The sequence below is a fragment of the Oncorhynchus masou genome, chromosome 25 (assembly GCF_036934945.1).
Source record: "Oncorhynchus masou masou isolate Uvic2021 chromosome 25, UVic_Omas_1.1, whole genome shotgun sequence".
Classification (NCBI taxonomy): domain Eukaryota; kingdom Metazoa; phylum Chordata; class Actinopteri; order Salmoniformes; family Salmonidae; genus Oncorhynchus; species Oncorhynchus masou.
The window spans coordinates 30,691,706-30,709,607 of record NC_088236.1 but is presented as its reverse complement, the minus strand read 5'-3'; the positions used below and the strand labels follow the sequence as shown (position 1 = coordinate 30,709,607).

General features: G+C 41.4%; 1 protein-coding gene across 2 annotated transcripts; it reads left to right on the top strand.

Moving 5' to 3' along the window:
- The first annotated feature begins 703 nt into the window (after positions 1-703).
- On the top strand, positions 704-17,552 carry LOC135513534 (phytanoyl-CoA hydroxylase-interacting protein-like). 2 transcript variants are annotated; one of them, XM_064936415.1, is made up of 5 exons: positions 704-912; positions 10,804-10,980; positions 12,282-12,456; positions 16,595-16,712; positions 16,812-17,552. In XM_064936415.1, exons 2-5 carry the CDS (start codon positions 10,813-10,815, stop codon positions 17,353-17,355), a joined length of 1,005 nt encoding a protein of 334 aa, XP_064792487.1. In that variant the 5' UTR covers positions 704-912; positions 10,804-10,812; the 3' UTR covers positions 17,356-17,552. The 2 variants fall into 2 exon arrangements, with proteins under 2 accessions (XP_064792487.1, XP_064792486.1); XM_064936414.1 differs by having other exon boundaries at positions 10,801-10,980.
- The last annotated feature ends 350 nt before the right edge of the window (positions 17,553-17,902 follow it).

Genomic DNA, 17,902 nt, shown 5'->3' with positions numbered 1-17,902 from the left:
TCCTACGCTGTCTTTATGATTCAATGATCAGATGTGTTATTTCAGCCTCAAACGGCCACATAGCAATATCAGCCTGTAGCAATATCAGCCTTTTCATTTGATGTCTTCAAAGGGTTAGGTTGCTCTTTCCACTTACAGCCGGACCAACAAACCATTTTTTGAATATGCAAGCACACCTCTATCTTCAATAATATTTTTCTTTGCAAGCATCCAGTACCAGTCTCTTCCTGTCCTATGGATTACCAAGGGTGGAGGTACTGTGGAGGATGCCCATATGGTGTTACTCTGTGAGCTTAAGCACTGGACTACATGCATCCTCAGAACCCCCTCCATCCCCTCCTGGCATCATCGGATATACAGTATGAGTCTGTGTAGTCAGATGTAGGATGATTTCTCTGTCAGCTACTGTCAGCTATGTAAAGCTGCTGTCCCTGTCCCATTAGAGGCATGCTAGTCAGTGATGTGTAATTGCGTTGCCATTTGTCAGCAAGTTGGTGCTGATGTCGGTGAATGGCTTATCCCAATTGCACATGCACCTCAGTTGCAAATCTCTTGTGTTCTCAGCATCAGCAGTTGTTTCGTGTTAGGCGATGCAGCTGTACAGCAGTCCAGTAAATATCCTTATCAGAGCCCAGCTAGAGGAGGAGAGAGAGGGAGGGAGCGTGTGTGATAGAGAGAGAGAATGAGAGGGAACGAGAGAAGGAGAGAGGGAGAGTAGAGGAAGATCAAGTGAGAATAAGAGTAAGAGAAAAGGAGTGTTCATTTTACTTCCTAATCGGATTTCCTGGGGGAATCTATCAACGACTGCAGAAGAGAATAAAGGGGTAAAATAGAATAGATTTCTGCAGTCATCTTCTCTGGTTAAGGACCTATTGCATTTTGTTTGCATAGACACTCACCTACCGCACGGAGGTAAGGCTATATTTCCATCTGATTTCTCTTCAAGTCAGTCTCTTAATGCATCAAGTGTTCAGAAGGTAAACAACACCTATTGTAGAGCCACAGTAAATAGGATGACAGTTTGTTCATTTATATGCTGGCAATTGCATGCTCTTTTTTCCATGCTTATTACCAGGGCATTCTCCATTTACTGTTCGACACTATGTACTGTAGATACATTGATCCACTGATAATGTGAGTGTGCTTAGTGTTAGAATGCCTGTTTACATTTCTTATTATTGAGGTAGAAAGAATTCTTATATTATGCTATCAGACAGTCGTTGTTTTTGCAGTTAGTGCATTATGTCAAGCCAATGATCTTGTAATAAACAGTTTTGAGTCTCAGCTGTGGTACAGGCATTTAGAATTTTCCCCAATGCAGGTGTGATTATCATCAGCCCATGTGTAGAGATATGTCTATGACTGACAGTCATTAATAACCTGGCTGAAATATGTATTAAACAGTCACAATCACAAACGAGCTTTGAGAGATTACAAGAACCACTGTGGAAATAGGATCCTTTTTGTTGATAGCATAATGATTACCACAATTATCACACAATGACTACCACACAGTAATTACCATACAATGATTACCACACAGTGTTTACCACACAATGATTACCACATAATGATTACCACACAGTGATTACCACACAATGATTACCACACAAAGATTACCACACAATGATTACCACACAGTGATTACCACACAGTGATTCAGTGTAGAGTACACCATATGGTATAGACAGTGGATACAGTTAATTTGAGATCACACAGTCCCTCTACCATGACCTGATGTGGAGCAGAAGGCACGCTAAACTTGCCTCTCTGTCGCTTCATTTCCTCAACCTCAGTCAACTGACTGTCACATATGTATGACCCTCCACCTTATAGGACACATCCCATGACTTGTATCTTACATGCACCTGATACCCACTATTCTAGTAGAAAAATGTCAAAGGCTGTGTTTACACAGGCAGACCAATTCTGATATTTTTTCCACTAACTGATCTTTTCCCCAATCCCGTCAGATCTTTTCACAGCAGATCTTTTTCAGAGCTGATCTGATTGGTCAAAAGACCAATTAGTGAAAAAAATATCAGAATTGGTCTGCCTGTATGAATGCAGCCTTTGAGGCATGGAGCTGCTTACTGTGCGTACATTATTCATTTTTGGTGTATGCAGCAGCATTCATCACCACACTGTCACAGCACAGTGATAATGTATGCATCAGGGTTCTAGATCACTGGAGAATGAGAATGAGTAATATGCCCTTCACAGTTCCCACTGTGTACACATCACATATTTACATAACAAACAAATATATGAGTCAAACTGTAAAATGTGTTACTATCAAAGACCAATTATTATTATTGTTATATTCAATTGCTTTACCCAAGAGTGGAATTGATCTATGTAGCTCAATAGTCTGTTTTCTTGCAGATCTAATTAGCTGATTATGGACAATTAGATAGGGGAAAGACAGTTGAATGAAATCTCTCTCTATTTAGCATAATGATATATAATTAAGAGCTTAGGGAGGACTATTTAAGTGATGTGGGGGACTTGCGTTTGAACTGTGTTCAGACATATTCAGTCAGAAAGTGGAGCAAGCACAACTGGAAATTAGGAGGCTTTGATGGTTTTCTCTATGAGAATCTCCTCTTGCCCTAAATTCTGTGTGTGTGAAAAGAGGGAGAGGAGCAGACAGGCAGGCAGCAGCTGGGTAACACAGGAGACCCAGGGAGGGAATATGTGTGGTGCCACAGCCAGGTCCCTCATCCCTGGTGTGAACAAGCTAGCTCACACATTTCACAGCTCTGTGGCTTTAATGAGCTGCCGCCATCATGGGGTGGACAAGAACACAATGGCTCTTCAGGCCACATACAGTGCATTGTAGAGGGGGCTGGTAGGAGGAGCTATAGGAGGACAGACACATTGTAAATAAGGGAATGGAATAAAAGGAACGGTATCAAACATATCAAACATATGGAAATCACATTTGACTCAGTTCTATTTATTCCATTCCAGCCATAACATTGAGTCCGTCCTCATAGCGCCTCCCACCAGCTCCCTCTGGTACACATAGGGCTGTTGCGGTGACCATATTACCGCCACACCGGCAGTCATGAGTCATAGTGTTCTATGTGACCATTTAGTCATGGTAATCTCTTATTCACTCTGGACATGTGTAAGTAGTACCCAACTCACGAATGATAGTCAGGGTGCTTATGGTCTGCTCCAAAACTGCCATAAAAAAGTCGGGCAATGGTTTGCAACTGCACATGGGACAAAGATCGTACTTTTTGGAGAAATGTCCTCTGGTCTGACGAAACAAAAATAGAACTGTTTGGCCATAAAGACCATTGTTATGTTTGAAGAGATAAGGGGAGGCTTGCAAGCCGAAGAACACCATCCCAACCGTGAAGCACGGGTGTGGCAGCATCATGTTGTGGGGGTGCTTTGATGCAGGAGGGACTGGTGCACTTCACAAAATAGATGGCATCATGAGCAAAGAAAATTATGTGGATATATTGAAGCAACATCTCAAGATATCAGTCAGGAAGTTAAAGCTTGGTCGCAAATGGGTCTTCCAAATGGACAATGACCCCAATCATACTTCCAAAGTTTTGGCAAAATGGAGGACAACAAAGTCAAGGTATTGGACTGGCCATCACAAGCCCTGACCTCAATCCTTTAGAGCATTTGTGGGCAGAACTGAAAAAGTGTTTGCAAGCAAGGAGTGTCAGGACCCGGTTACGAACCCGGGTCTCCGGAGTGAGAAACAGTCACTTAACCAACTGAGCCACGAATAGTCAGCTGAACCCAGAAGATGAGGCAGACACAACAGTACTTGAGACGGTGTATTTAATAAAGTAAAAAGTGAAGTCCTTCAGGAAAACATGTAACTCCACAACCTCAAAAGGAATTCCACAAGAACAAGGTAATCCACAAGGTAATCCTCCAAGACAAAAAGGTAAATCCACAAGGTGGTAGGTAAAGCATATAAAGCCTCAAAAGATACTCAAAAATAAATAAACAAGAACAAAAAACAGAATTCCACAAGAGCGTCCACCGGGATCAACAAGAGTACACAGAATACTAGGGCTGGGTGCTAACATACAAACACAGAGCAAAGAACTGAGGGAAACTAAGGGTTTAAATACAATCAGGGAAAACGAGGCACAGGTGCAAATAATAATGGGGATCAAGGGAAAGCAAAAGGTAAAAAAGCACAATGGGGGCATCTAGTGACCAAAAACCGGAACAACCCTGGCCAAATCCTGACAAGGAGGCCAACAAACCTGAGTCATTTACACCAGCTCTGTCAGGATGAATGGGCCAGAATTCACCCAACTTATTGAGGGAAGATTGTGGAAGGCTACCTGAATTTTTGACCCAAGTTAAACAATTTAAAGGCAATGCTACCAAATACTAATTGAGTGTATGTAAACTTCTGACCCACTGGGAATGTGATGAAAGAAATAAAAGCTGAAATAAATCATACTCTCTAATATTATTCTGACATTTCATATTCTTAAAATGTGGTGATCATAACTGACCTAAGGTAGGGAATTGTTACTTGAGTTAAATGTCAGGAATTGTGAAAAACTGAGTTTAAATGTATTTGGCTAATGTGTATGTAAACTTCCGACTTCAACTCTATATAAATGAGCCCAACCCTCTAAACAAACAGAAAAAAATACAAAAATATACTGATTAAGATATCTTTGGTACATAATTGGTCTAGCCTAAATTAAACTAATTCAGAGAGAGCCTACAATTATATTGCAGTTGTATTTGATTTTGAATAATAGGGCATAGTAACAAGGCATTTTTTATACAAGGCTGACACATTACCTTCAGCTACAGAATATCTCACCACTGTGCGTTTCCATCTTCTTCTCGCTCCTTCATTCCTTTTTCTAGCACGCAGTGTGAGGGGCTGTCAACAGTTCAATGAAATATGTGTCATGTTACTATTGATGTTCCCGGAGAGATTTCACTTGGATTCCTAAATTAAGCACAGGGTATCTGCAGGAACAGTCCATGGCATACAGAGTTTAGGAGAAATATCACCTATCACACAACAAAATAACTGGAGTAGCTTACCTGACATGAGTGAAATGAACCAGTGGGAAAGTGTAGCTTACCTGACATGAGTGAAATGAACCAGTGGGAAAGTGTAGCTTACCTGACATGAGTGAAATGAACCAGTGGGAAAGTGTAGCTTACCTGACATGAGTGAAATGAACCAGTGGGAAAGTGTAGCTTACCTGACATGAGTGAAATGAACCAGTGGGAAAGTGTAGCTTACTTGACATGAGTGAAATGAACCAGTGGGAAAGTGTAGCAGTTGCAAAGACCATCAATCGCTATGATGAAATTGGCTCTCATGAGGACTGCCACAAGAAAGGAAGACCAAGAGTTACCTCTGCTGCAGAGGATTAGTTCATTAGAGTTAACTGCACCTCAGATTGCAGCCCAAATAAATTATTCACAGAATTCAAGTAACAGATACATCTTAACATCAACTGTTCAGAGGAGACTGCGTGAATCAGGCCTTTATGGTCGGATTGCTGCAAAGAAACCACTACTAAAGGACACCAATAATAAGAAGGGACTTGCTTGGGCCAAGAAACACGAGCAATGGACATTAGACCTGTGGAAATCTGTCCTTTGGTCTGATGAGTCCAAATTTGAGATTTTTGGTTCTCATCGCAGTGTCTTTGTGAGACACAGAGTAGGTGAACGGATTATCTCCGCATGTGTGGTTCCCACTGTGAAGCATGGAGGATGAGGTGTGATGATGTGGGAGTGCTTTGCTGGTGACACTGTCAGTGATTTATTTAGAATTCAAGGCACACTTAACCAGCATGGCTACCACAGCATTCTGCAGTGATACGCCATCCCTTCTGATTTGTGCTTAGGGGGACTATCATTTGTTTTTCAACAGGACAATGACCCAACAGACCTCCAGTCTGTGTAAGGGCTATTTGACCTGGAAGAAGAGTGATGGAGTGCTGCATCAGATGACCTGGCCTCCACAATCACCCGACCTCAACCCAATTGAAATGGTTTGGGATGAGTTGGACCGCAGAGTGAAGGATAAGCAGCAAACGCGTGCTCAGCATATGTGGGAACTCCTTCAAGACTGTTGGAAAAGCATTCCAGGTGAAGCTGGTTGAGAGAATGCCAAGAGTGTGCAAAGCTGTCATCAAGGAAAAATGTGGCTACTTTGAAGAATCTCAAATATAAAATGCACTTTTTTGGTTACTACATGTTTCCATATGTGTTATTTCATAGTTTTGATGTCTTCGATATTATTCGACAATGTAGAAAATTGTAAAAATAAAGAAAAACCCTTGAATGAGTAAGTGTGTCCAAACTTTTGACTTGTACTGTATTAGTAAAGACAAGATTAAATTGACAATAGTCTGATGGGTGAAAATATCATCACTTGATCAGAGAATTGTATGTGCACCCTGAGGCAAGGAACAGATGACAAGCTTTTTTTGCGACTTTCTCAAATCATCAATAGCCTAGTAGCTTCATGCAGGCCATTTATTTTTTTTATTCCTAAAGCGTTCTATTGTATCATTCACAACTAAAGTTACCAAATAATTCTAAATCTAGTTTTTTGGTCCTGTTTCAAATGATCAGGTTTATTCTCACCATAGCGTCTTCATATGATCACTCGCTCCAGAATGGGAAAAATAGAAATAGATTTATTGTGATGGTGTATATTCAATTGATTTATTAGACTATTTTCAAATGTAGATTTTTCAAAGGCGCACGACAGAGGCTTGTATGCGGCTTGTATGTGTGGAGGCCTGGAGACGATATAAGGGTTTATGTTAATTAACAGTAAATTACCGTGAAACCAGCAGTCTTTTGCATGACAACAACCGGCTGACAACATTTAATGACCGCCTCAGCCCTAGGTAAGCAGATGCACTACAGGACCAGGCAGTATGTACACCAATGTGTCACACAGTGAACCTCACATACTGTAAACCACGCACGCAGTCTCTCCACCATCCACTCACTGTAACATCCATTCTCACTAATAAACAAATATGACACAATATAACAGAGATGCTGTCTGTACTACTACTGTTTATTGCTAGCCGCATACTGCTGAGCATCAAACTGTTACAGCACATGTTACGTGTCTGTTCTTATAATCAAGGAAATGGGCCATATGTTGTGTTGTACCAAGCTATTGGCATTATGAGATGGGAGAAAAATAAGACATGGAAGGTAAAGAAGGATGACAGAGATACAAAAAAGAGACATTATATTCTAAGTGTAAGGCATGGATATAAAGATGAACCGAACAACTTCTCATTTCGATGATTAATATTTAATCCAACTGCTAGGTCTGCATAAAACGTAATTACATCAAAGGCTAGTTCAAAGACAACTCGGTAACATACAGGAAACCCAATAACCTTTCCCCAGGTCAAGGATCCTGGTGAGGAGACATTAACATTTATATAATTATATAATGATAATTCCTCTCAGGAATTACTGAGGGTGAAAACATGCAATTGAAAGAAAGAGAAGTCCCAGCCTTCTATGCATGATGAGGAAGTCGAGAAAGTGAAACTAATCTAACAGTCGATACATCCAATCGTGATTCATTGATTAGTATTGCAAGTCACAATGAATTTAGAATGATCAAAAGAAGCCAGTAGAGTGGAGTTCACAAGTTGATGCCTTCCCTGCCTGTCTTTCATACTCACAGCAGCCAGGACCGGAGAGGGAGATCATTGTTTTTACCCTGGAAGGCACATCAATGGCATCATCAATTCAGGAGAGGGAATGTGACAGCTAATCAAAAACAATAGGCTAACCCACAAATTACACACACTCCAGTCTTCAAGGCTATGTTCACCAGCCTGAATCCCCTGGCTGTTATGGGCAAATAAATAAGACCATACATAGATAACCTTATCCTGTCAATTCACGGTTTTTCTATTTCTTCCAACATGTCACATGCCATATCCCCTGAGTTGCACTCGTTCTGCTTGCTCAGCTTTCATAGTGCTCTGAGCACCATAGGAAATACATTCAATCAGAGATGACATCCAACTTAGAAAATAAAAGTTTTGTTTGTTTGTTCTGTTAAAGGCCCAGTGCAGTCAAAAACGTGATTTTCTTGTTTTATGCCGTGCATTCGGAAAGTATTCACACCCCTTGCCTTTAACCACATTGTGTTACATTACAGCCTTATTCTAAAATGGATTTAAAAAAAAGAAATGTCATCATGAACCTACACACAATACCCCATAATCACAAAGCGAAAACAGGTTTATAGAAATGTTTGCAAATTTATGAAAATAAATAACAAAAATACCTTATTTATGTAAGTATTCAGAGCCTTTGGTATAAGACTCGAAATTAAGCTCAGGTGCATCCTGTTTCCATTGATCATCCTTCAGATGTTTCAACAACTTGGAGCCCACCTGTGGTAAATTCAATTGATTGGACATGATTTGGAAAGGCACACACCTGTCTATATAAGGTCCCACAGTTGACAGGGCATGTCCAAGCAAAAACCAAGCCATGAGGTCTAAGAAATTGTCCGTAGAACTCCAAGAGAGGATTGTGTCGGGGTAGAGATAGGGAGAAGGGTAACAACACATTTCTGCAGCACTGAAGGTCCCCAAGAATACAGTGGCATCCATCATTCTTAAGTGGAAGAAGTTTGGAACACCAAGACTCTTCCCCAGACCTGGCCACCCAGCCAAACTGAGCAATCGGGGGAGAAGGGCCTTGGTCAGGGAGGAGAACAAGAACCCGATGGTCACTCTGACAGAGCTTTAGAGATCTTCTGTGGAGATGAGAGACCCTTCCAGAAGGACAACCATCTCTGCAGCCCTCCACCAATCAGGCCTTTATAGTAGAGTGGCCAGATGGAAGCCATTCCTCAGTAAAAAGGCACATGACAGCTCACTTGGAGATTGACAAAAGGCAACTAAAGAACTCTCAGACCATGATAAACAAGATTCTCTGGTCTGATGAAACCAAGATGGAACTCTTTGGCCTGAATGCCAACCGTCATGTCAGGAGGAAACCTGGCACCATCCCTACGCTGGAGCATGGTGGTGGCAGTATCATGCTGTAGGGATGTTTTTCAGCTGCAGGGACTGGGAGACTAGTCAGGATGAGTGGAGCAAAGTACAGAGAGATCCTTGATGAAAATCTGTTCCAGAGTGCTCAGGACCTCAGTGTGGTGAAGGTTCACCTTCCAACAGGACAACGACCCAAAGCACACAGCCAAGTTAATGCAGGAGTGGCTTCGGGACAAGTCTCTGAATGTCCTTCAGTGGCCCAGCCAGAGCCCGGACCTGAACCTGATCGAACATCTCTGGAGAGACTTGAAAATAGCTGGGCAGCAAAGCTTCCATCCAACCTGACAGAGCTCGAGAGGATCTGTAGGGAAGAATGGGAGAAACTCCCAAAATACAGGTGTCAAGCTTGTAGCGTCATACCCAAGAACACTCAAGGCTATAATTGCTGCCAAAGGTGCTTCAACAAAGTATTGAGTAAAGGGTCTGAATACTTATGTAAATGTGATATTTCCGTTTTTTATTTTGAATAAATTAGCAAAACAATTAAATAAAAGTAACTGTTTTTGCTTTGTCATTATGGGGTATTGTGTGTAGATTGATTCGAGGAAAAATCTATTTGATCCATTTTAGAATAATGCTGTAACCTAACAAAATGTGAAAGTCAAGGGGTCTGAATAATTTCTGAATGTACAGTATATATTTCCACACTATGAGGTTGGAATAAAATTATGAAATTGTGAAAATTATGATAATGTCCTATTAGTGTTAGAGCTGTTGGAAAAGACCACCTGAAATGTCAGCCTGTTTTGATGGGATGGAGTTTTGGGCTGCCTGGTGACATCACCAGGAGGTAAATTAGTTAAATAGATCAATAAGAAAGAGAGTTTCAAACCTCTCTGCCAATAACAGCTAGTTTTCAGTTTTCCCCTCCCCACACCACTCCCAGACAGTCCTTGCAAAATCCTTGCTTGAGAAATTGCTCTTTACTAAGATGTTTAAACATTTTTTTTAACCATTTTGATTGAAAACAATCACAGGAGGGTACTTAATTGTTACCCAGAAATTATTTGATATAGGACTTTTAAGCATTGGACCTTTAAGCTCTGACTGTAAGACCATTTCCTTAGACTTGCAGATGAGGTAAATGAGGCAATGTAAAACGAGAGGCTTGAACATGGTGGCCGATGCTGCCTGGTTGCCAGGCGACTGCTGTTGGTGGATTATGAAATAAGGAGAACCTGCAGAGACCAGTCAATTGGCTGTGGGCGTAATATAGGGTTGTATATTGTGATGAAGGAAAAGCCAGTGGAGGGTGAAAGAGGGTGGGAGGAGAGAGAGAGAAGGGCAGCAAATACGGCAGAGGAGAGGAGATGTGGCCACAGACAGGTCCCCTAACTAAAGGTTAATTGAATTTGGTCTGAGGCATGTTCCGTAGCTGGCAGTGTCATTGTTGTCTAATCTTTCCATCTTGGTGTTTTAGCACAGTATTTGTCCCAGCCTTCTATGCATGATGAGGAAGTCGAGAAAGTGAAACTAATCTAACAGTCGATACATCCAATCGTGATTCATTGATTAGTATTGCAAGTCACAATGGATTTAGAATGATCAAAAATAGCTTGAAAGGAAGGAATTGAGATTGGACATGGAAAATATTGCAACGTAGCTATTTCACTGGAGGTTTTTTTATTCTATAAAATGTTCTCAGTCCTGTACCTATAAGTCTTTATCACAGTGTTACAATCTGATCCCATCTGATCTCCTTTTTCTTCTTGTTCAGCAGCTAACAACCATGGAGACAGCCCTTTCCACCCCCCATAATATCCAGATCTGTGAGGTGACCTGCGACTCCTTTCGCATCGGCTGGGACATGACCCCTGAGGATACTGCCAAGGCCACACACTTCTTCATTGACCTCAGCCGCAAGGAGGGCGGGGATCCCAACCGCTTCAAGCACAGGGTCTGTCTGACAGACTGTCACTGCTTTTCTCCCTCATAAAACCTTCCCCGCCCCCCCCCCCCATCCTTCCCCCTTAACTTAATGACCATTTCCATCATGCTCTGACTCCCACTGAGAGCCATGTTTTTTACGTCATTCCATCCTGTTCTCCAATAAAAGACATTTCACTACAACATGGGATGTGATATATTTTGATATAACCAGAGATGGCCTTGCATGAGACAGTGTCTGTGCAGTGTCTATTGTGTGCTGCAAAACAGTTTCGGGCAAGCAGCTCATTGTCACATTTCTTTCCTCTCCAATGGCTAAAAACTGACAAAGCCTAAAACTGCAGCTCTTTTCTCTTCGCTATGAACTGTGATTTTATTCCAGACCAATTGCTGAACTGAGCTACTCTACACTAACCATCATTTCCTTTTATTTTCTTAACAACATGTTGGGGGTAAAAAATATATATATGCTTAGCTAATTGCAATCATTATATAAAATACAAGAATGTTTGAAATAGAAAATGAAGTGACCGTTATTTACAATGGGATCCTTCCTAACAGACAGAAATTATGCATTTGCAGCAGATTCAATTGCCTTACTGTTGGAAGGACCTATGGCTATTATTTGAGGTAATCTCTTATCTTGTGACAGAGGGAGAATTTGAATGATTGAAATAAAAGATGTCATGCTCAGTCATCCCTAAATGGGAGCTTCTGAGCTTTACTTATCTCTACACCTACTCTATCCACACGTTAGATACTTGATGACCTACTTTGGTAAGGATCTCTATTTATTGTCATTTCTATCTCATAAGTCCTTTCCGTAATTCACATATTTGAGTCAGCAATGCAAGGTATTCATTTTTCTTCATTTCTGATCAATATACTTTTGTCTTATTCTCCCCTCAGCCTTTACAAAAGCTCCTGACTTCCGTTGTCCAGAGCTGTGCTGAGTACTTGATTGGAAGCGTGTTTCTATCACTCAGGAATCAAAGTGACACAAACAGATTTGCACCAGGGTGGTTGTCATGGATATGTGGCCCCTCTGAGCTTGTTGCAATTAGTTCTGAGCTTGTTGCGTCTTAGAGCCCCTGGCCAAAACAAAGCCACTAATTTGGTTAGATATACAGCAGCTTAGCTAGACCAGTTTGTACCACAATATGTGGCAGAAATGTAAAATTCACGAGTATGATTACATAATAAGCATTTAGAAACTACCGAAAATGGCATTTGTATCAATGAATTGCTGTACTCTTGTAATTCAACTAATGAGTCACTTGAATTAACATGTATCCTTGTTTCACCCATTAGGATGTGCCCACCAAATTGGTGGCCAAGGCGGTGCCCTTACCCATGGCAGTGAGAGGCCATTGGTTCCTGAGCCCGCGGACAGAGTACTGTGTTGCTGTGCAGACAGCAGTAAGACAGGCAGATGGAGAGTACCTGGTGTCTGACTGGAGCCAGATGGTCGAGTTCTGCACAGGGGGTATGTCTGCCAGATCCCTACATTTGTTTAAGTTACGTTTTTTTGTTTTTAAAGTGGCTTTGAGATTGTACTTGGTATGAAAAGCACTACATAAAATAAATCTATTATTATTTTTATAGAAGTACAAAGGCCCGGCTCTAGCCTTTAAGCAAGATTTAGTTGGGGGGCACCCCACCTCGCGGCAAAACATTTTAATGGCACCCCTCTTGAAGGTGAAGAGAAAAAACTCAGTTTTATAAGTACATTTCCTGCAATTCTACACATTTTGCCAAGGGGCGTAGAGAAAATGTTGCAGATTTACAGAACGTTTTCTGCAATTCCACACATTTTGCCATGGGATGGAGAGAGAACTTTTGCCATTTTAAAGAAATGACTTTTGCCATGTTTATCCAGCAGCACACCACCGTACGTCCCACTGCTGGCATGCTTCTGAAGCTAAGCAGGGTTGGTCCTGGTTGGGAGACCAGATACTGCTGGAATTGATGTTCGAGGGCCAGTAGGAGGCACTCTAGCTCAATGATTGGGGACATTGCTCTGTGTAGGGTGCCGTCTTTTCAATAAGACGTTAAATGGGTGTTCTGACTCTCTGTGGTCAATAAAGATCCAATGACACTTATTGTAGACTAGGGGTGTTAACCCCGGTTTCCTGGCTAAATTCCCAATGTGTCAATCATAACATCATGTTCAACTAATCATCCACAGCATCCAATTGACTCATTAATCTCCCCTCCTCTGCCCTGTAACTATTCCCCAAGTTGTTTCTGTAAATGAGAATGCGTTCTCAGTCAACTTACCTGGTAAAATAAGGGTTAAACAAATAAAAATATGATCCGAGTGAGAATGACTAACACAATCAATGGGGGCCCCATGGAGGTCAGGGCCCGTGGACACATGCCCTGCGTGACTAGTCAATATTTGGCCATGATTACTACAGGTTTATTACTACAAGTCAAAACATTGTTAGCTGACATGGCTAATTAAGTGACTGTCAGTGACTGACATAACAAGAGAAAAACTGCTGATCCACAACCAAATTTAGAAAATGCACATGGTGTATTCTACTATTCTTACTCTCAATAATAAGTTGAGACCCCGACTGGGGTCCATATACACTACCATTCAAAAGTTTGGAGTCACTTAGAAATGTCCTTGTTTTTGAAAGAAATCAAATTTTTTGTCCATTAAAATAACATCAAAATGATCCGAAATACAATGTAGACATTGTTAATGTTGAAAATGGCTATTGTAGCTAGAAACAGCTGATATTTAATGGAATATCTACAAAGGCATACAGAGGCCCATTATCAGCAACCATCACTCCTGTGTTCCAATGGCACGTTATGTTAGCTAATCCAAAGGCTAATTGGTCAAAACCCTTTTGCAATTATGTTAGCACAGTTGAAACTGCTGTTCTAATTAAAGAAGCAATAAAACTGACCTTCTTTAGACTAGTTGAGTATTCAGAGCATCAGCCTTTGTTGGTTCGATTACAGGCTCAAAATGGCCAGAAACAAATAACTTTATTCTGAAACTGGTCAGTCTATTCTTATTCTGTGAAATGAAGGCTATTCCATGTGAGAAATTGCCAAGAATCTGAAGATCTGGTACGACTCTGTGTACTACTCCCTTCACAGAACAGCGCAAACTGGCTCTAACCAGAATAGAAAGAGGAGTGGAAGGCCCCGGTGCACAACTGAGCAAGAGGACAAGTACAATATATTGTCTAGTTTGAGAAACAGATGCCTCACAAGTCCTCAACTGGCAGCTTTGTTAAATAGTAACCGCAAAACACCAGTCTCAACGTCAACAGTGAAGAGACTCCGCGATGCTGGCCTTCTAGGCAGAGTTGCAAAGAAAAAAACATATTTCAGACTGGCCAATAAAAAGAAAAGATTAAGATGGGCAAAATGGCCAGTATCCTGGAGTCGCCTCTTCACTGTTGACGTTGAGACTGGTGTTTTGTGGGTACTATTTAATGAAGCTGCCAGTTGAGGACTTGTGAGGAGTCTGTGTATATATATACCAATTGAAGCTGGTTGAGAGAATGCCAAGAGTGTACAAAGCTTTCATCAAGGCAAAGGGTGGCTACTTTGAAGAATCTCAAATATTAAATATATTTAGTTTGTTTAACACTTTTTTGGTTACTACATGATTCCATGTGTGTTATTTCATAGTCTTGATGTCTTCACTATTATTCTACAATGTAGAAAAACCCTTGAATGAGTAGGTGTGTCCAAACTTATGACTGGTACTGTGTATATACACAATTGAAGCCGGAAGTTTACATACACCTTAGCCAAATACATATAAACTCAGTTTTTCACAATTCCTGACATTTAATCCCAGTAAAAATGTCCTGTCTTAGGTCAGCTACGATCATCACTTTATTTTAAGAATGTGAAATGTCAGAATAATAGTTGAGAGAATTATTTATTTTGGCTTTAATTTATTTCATTCTTACATCCACTCAATTAGTATTTGGCCTTTCAATTGTTAAACTTGGGTCAAACATTTTGGGTAGCCTTCCACAAGCTTCCCACAATAAGTTGGGTATTTTGTCACATTCCTCCTGACAAAGCTGGTGTAACTGAGTCAGGTTTGTTGGCCTCTTTGCTCACACACGCTTTTTCAGTTCTGCCCACAAATTTTCTATAGGATGGAGGTCAGTGCTTTGTGATGGCTTTGTGATGGCCACTCCAATATGTTGACTTTGTTGTCCTTAAGCCATTTTGCTACAACCTTGGAAGTATGCTTGGGGTCATTGTCCATTTGGAAGACCCATTTGCGACCAAGCTTTAACTTCCTGACTGATGTCTTGAGATTTTGCTTCAATATATCCACATAATTTTCTTTGCTCATGATGCCATCTATTTTGTGAAGTGCACCAGTCCCTCCTGCAGCAAAGCACCCCCACAACATGATGCTGCCACACCCGTGCTTCACGGTTGGGATGGTGTTCTTCAGCTTGCAAGCCTCCCCCTTTTCTCTCCAAACATAACGATGGTCATTATGGCAAATTAGTTCTATTTTTGTTTCATCAGACCAGAGGACTTTTCTCTAAAAAGTACGATATTTGTCCCCATGTGCAGTTGCAAACCATAGTCTGGCTTTTTTTATGGCGGTTTTGGAGTAGTGGCTTCTTCCTTGCTGAGTGGCCTTTCAGGTTATGTCGATATAACACTCGTTTTTACTGTGGATATAGATACCTTTGTATCTGTTTCCTCCAGCATCTTCACACGGTCCTTTGCTGTTGTTCTGGGATTGATTTGCACTTTTGCACCAAAGTATGTTCATCTCTAGGAGACAGAACGCGTCTCCTTCCTGAGCGGTATGACGGCTGTGTGGTCCCATGGTGTTTATACTTGCATACTATTGTTTGTACAGACGAACGTGGTACCTTCAGGTGTTTGGAAATTGCTCCCAAAAGTATGTATTGAAGCAACATCTCAAGACATCAGTCAGGAAGCTAAAGCTTGATCGCAAATGGGTCTTCCAAATGGACAATGACCCCAAACATACTTCCAAAGTTGTGGGAAAATGACTTAAGGACAACAAAGTCAAGGTATTGGAGTGGCCATCACAAAGCCCTAACCTCAATCCTATAGAAAATTTGTGGGCAGACCTGAAAAAGCGTGTGAGCAAGGAGGCCTACAAACCTGACTCAGTTACTCCAGCTCTGTCATGAGGAATGTGCCAAAATTCACCCAACTTATGTGGGAAGCTTGTGGAAGGCTACCTAAAACGTTTGACCCAAGTTAAACAATTTAAAGGCAATGCTACCAAATACTAATTGAGTGTATGTAAACTTCTGATCCACTGGGAATGTGATGAAAGAAACCAAATCTGAAATAAATTTCTCTCTCTACTGTTATTCTGACATTCCACATTCTTAAAATGAAGTGGTGATCCAAACTGACCTAAGACAGGACATTATTACAAGGATTAAATGTCAGGAATTGTGAAAAACTGAGTTTATATGTATTTGGCTAATGTGTATGTAAACTTCCGACTTCAACTGTATATACAGTATTTACATACACACAGTATAACCAGCTTTAGAGTATAGATTCAATTGAATTTGCCCAAAAAAAGTATTTGAAGCAGGAACTTCATAACTGACAGTTGTTGTTTGACACAGATTATGCCATGGACCACCTCAAACAGCTCCTTAGCAAAGCGAAGGGTTCTGCTGGAAGATTGCTAAGGTTCTCTGTATTTTATCGCAACCAGCACCCTGATTATTTTCAATATGTCAGGTCAGTTCCACACAATTCTCTGTCAATACACACAGGTATATATGGATGTGCTGTGAAGTTCAATAACAAAACTTACAAATGTTTCTCCTCTTCTGTTAGAACTGAGTGTGGGGGGCTGATGCGCCCAGCCATGAAAGACAATAGTGGAAGCCATGGCTCTCCTATCAACAGCAAACTGCAGGGAGTCTTCCTCAGCTGCAACACTGAGTTTGACACAGGTCTTCCTCCAAACGACTCCCCCTACGGCCCCCTGCGTTTCCAGATCCCGGCCGGGAACCTGCTGAATCGCAACACTAATCTTTACTTTGCTGACTTCTACTGTATGTACACAGCCTATCACTATGTGGTGTTGGTACTGGCCCCTGCTGGCTCAGAGGGGGATAACTTCTGCCATACCAGTCTCCCCCTGCTGGACTTGACTGCCAACCCCTTCCTGACATACATCCCCCCTCAAAGGCAAGAGGAAGAGTCCTTGTTCTGCCACGCCAGTGATGTCATCCTGGAGGTGCTGTACACAGAGCCGATACATCTGGAGCAGGGCAGTGTGGTGAAGATCAGTGGCCACCACCAGATGAGCCAGACGACGGCCAACGCCAAGAAGGACCCCAGCTGCAAGGTGTGCAACATCAGTGTGGGCCGCTGAGAAAACGGGCTGGACTGACAGGCTTTAGAGAACAGTGAGGATTTGTGTAGGCATGGCAGCAGATGTAGAGAAATGTGCAGAGTGATTTCATTTATCTCATAGTGTAAGGTAAAGTAACACAACTGGGACAGCCCATCTCTTGGGGTGTGTGCATGCTGGCTGCCCTATCCTTCTCTGTCGCTACTAGTATTCAAAATCATCAAAATCATCAATCATCATGTGGACCCAAAGAAAGGCACGATAGATTATGGGCTTACTGTTTGATACAGAGGACCATACAGTGCCTTGCGAAAGTATTCGGCCCCCTTGAACTTTGCAACCTTTTGCCACATTTCAGGCTTCAAACATAAAGATATAAAACTGTATTTTTTTGTGAAGAATCAACAACAAGTGGGACACAATCATGAAGTGGAACGACATTTATTGGATATTTCAAACTTTTTTAACAAATCAAAAACAAAAAAATTGGGCGTGCAAAATTATTCAGCCCCCTTAAGTTAATAATTTGTAGCGCCACCCTTTGCTGTGATTACAGCTGTAAGTTGCT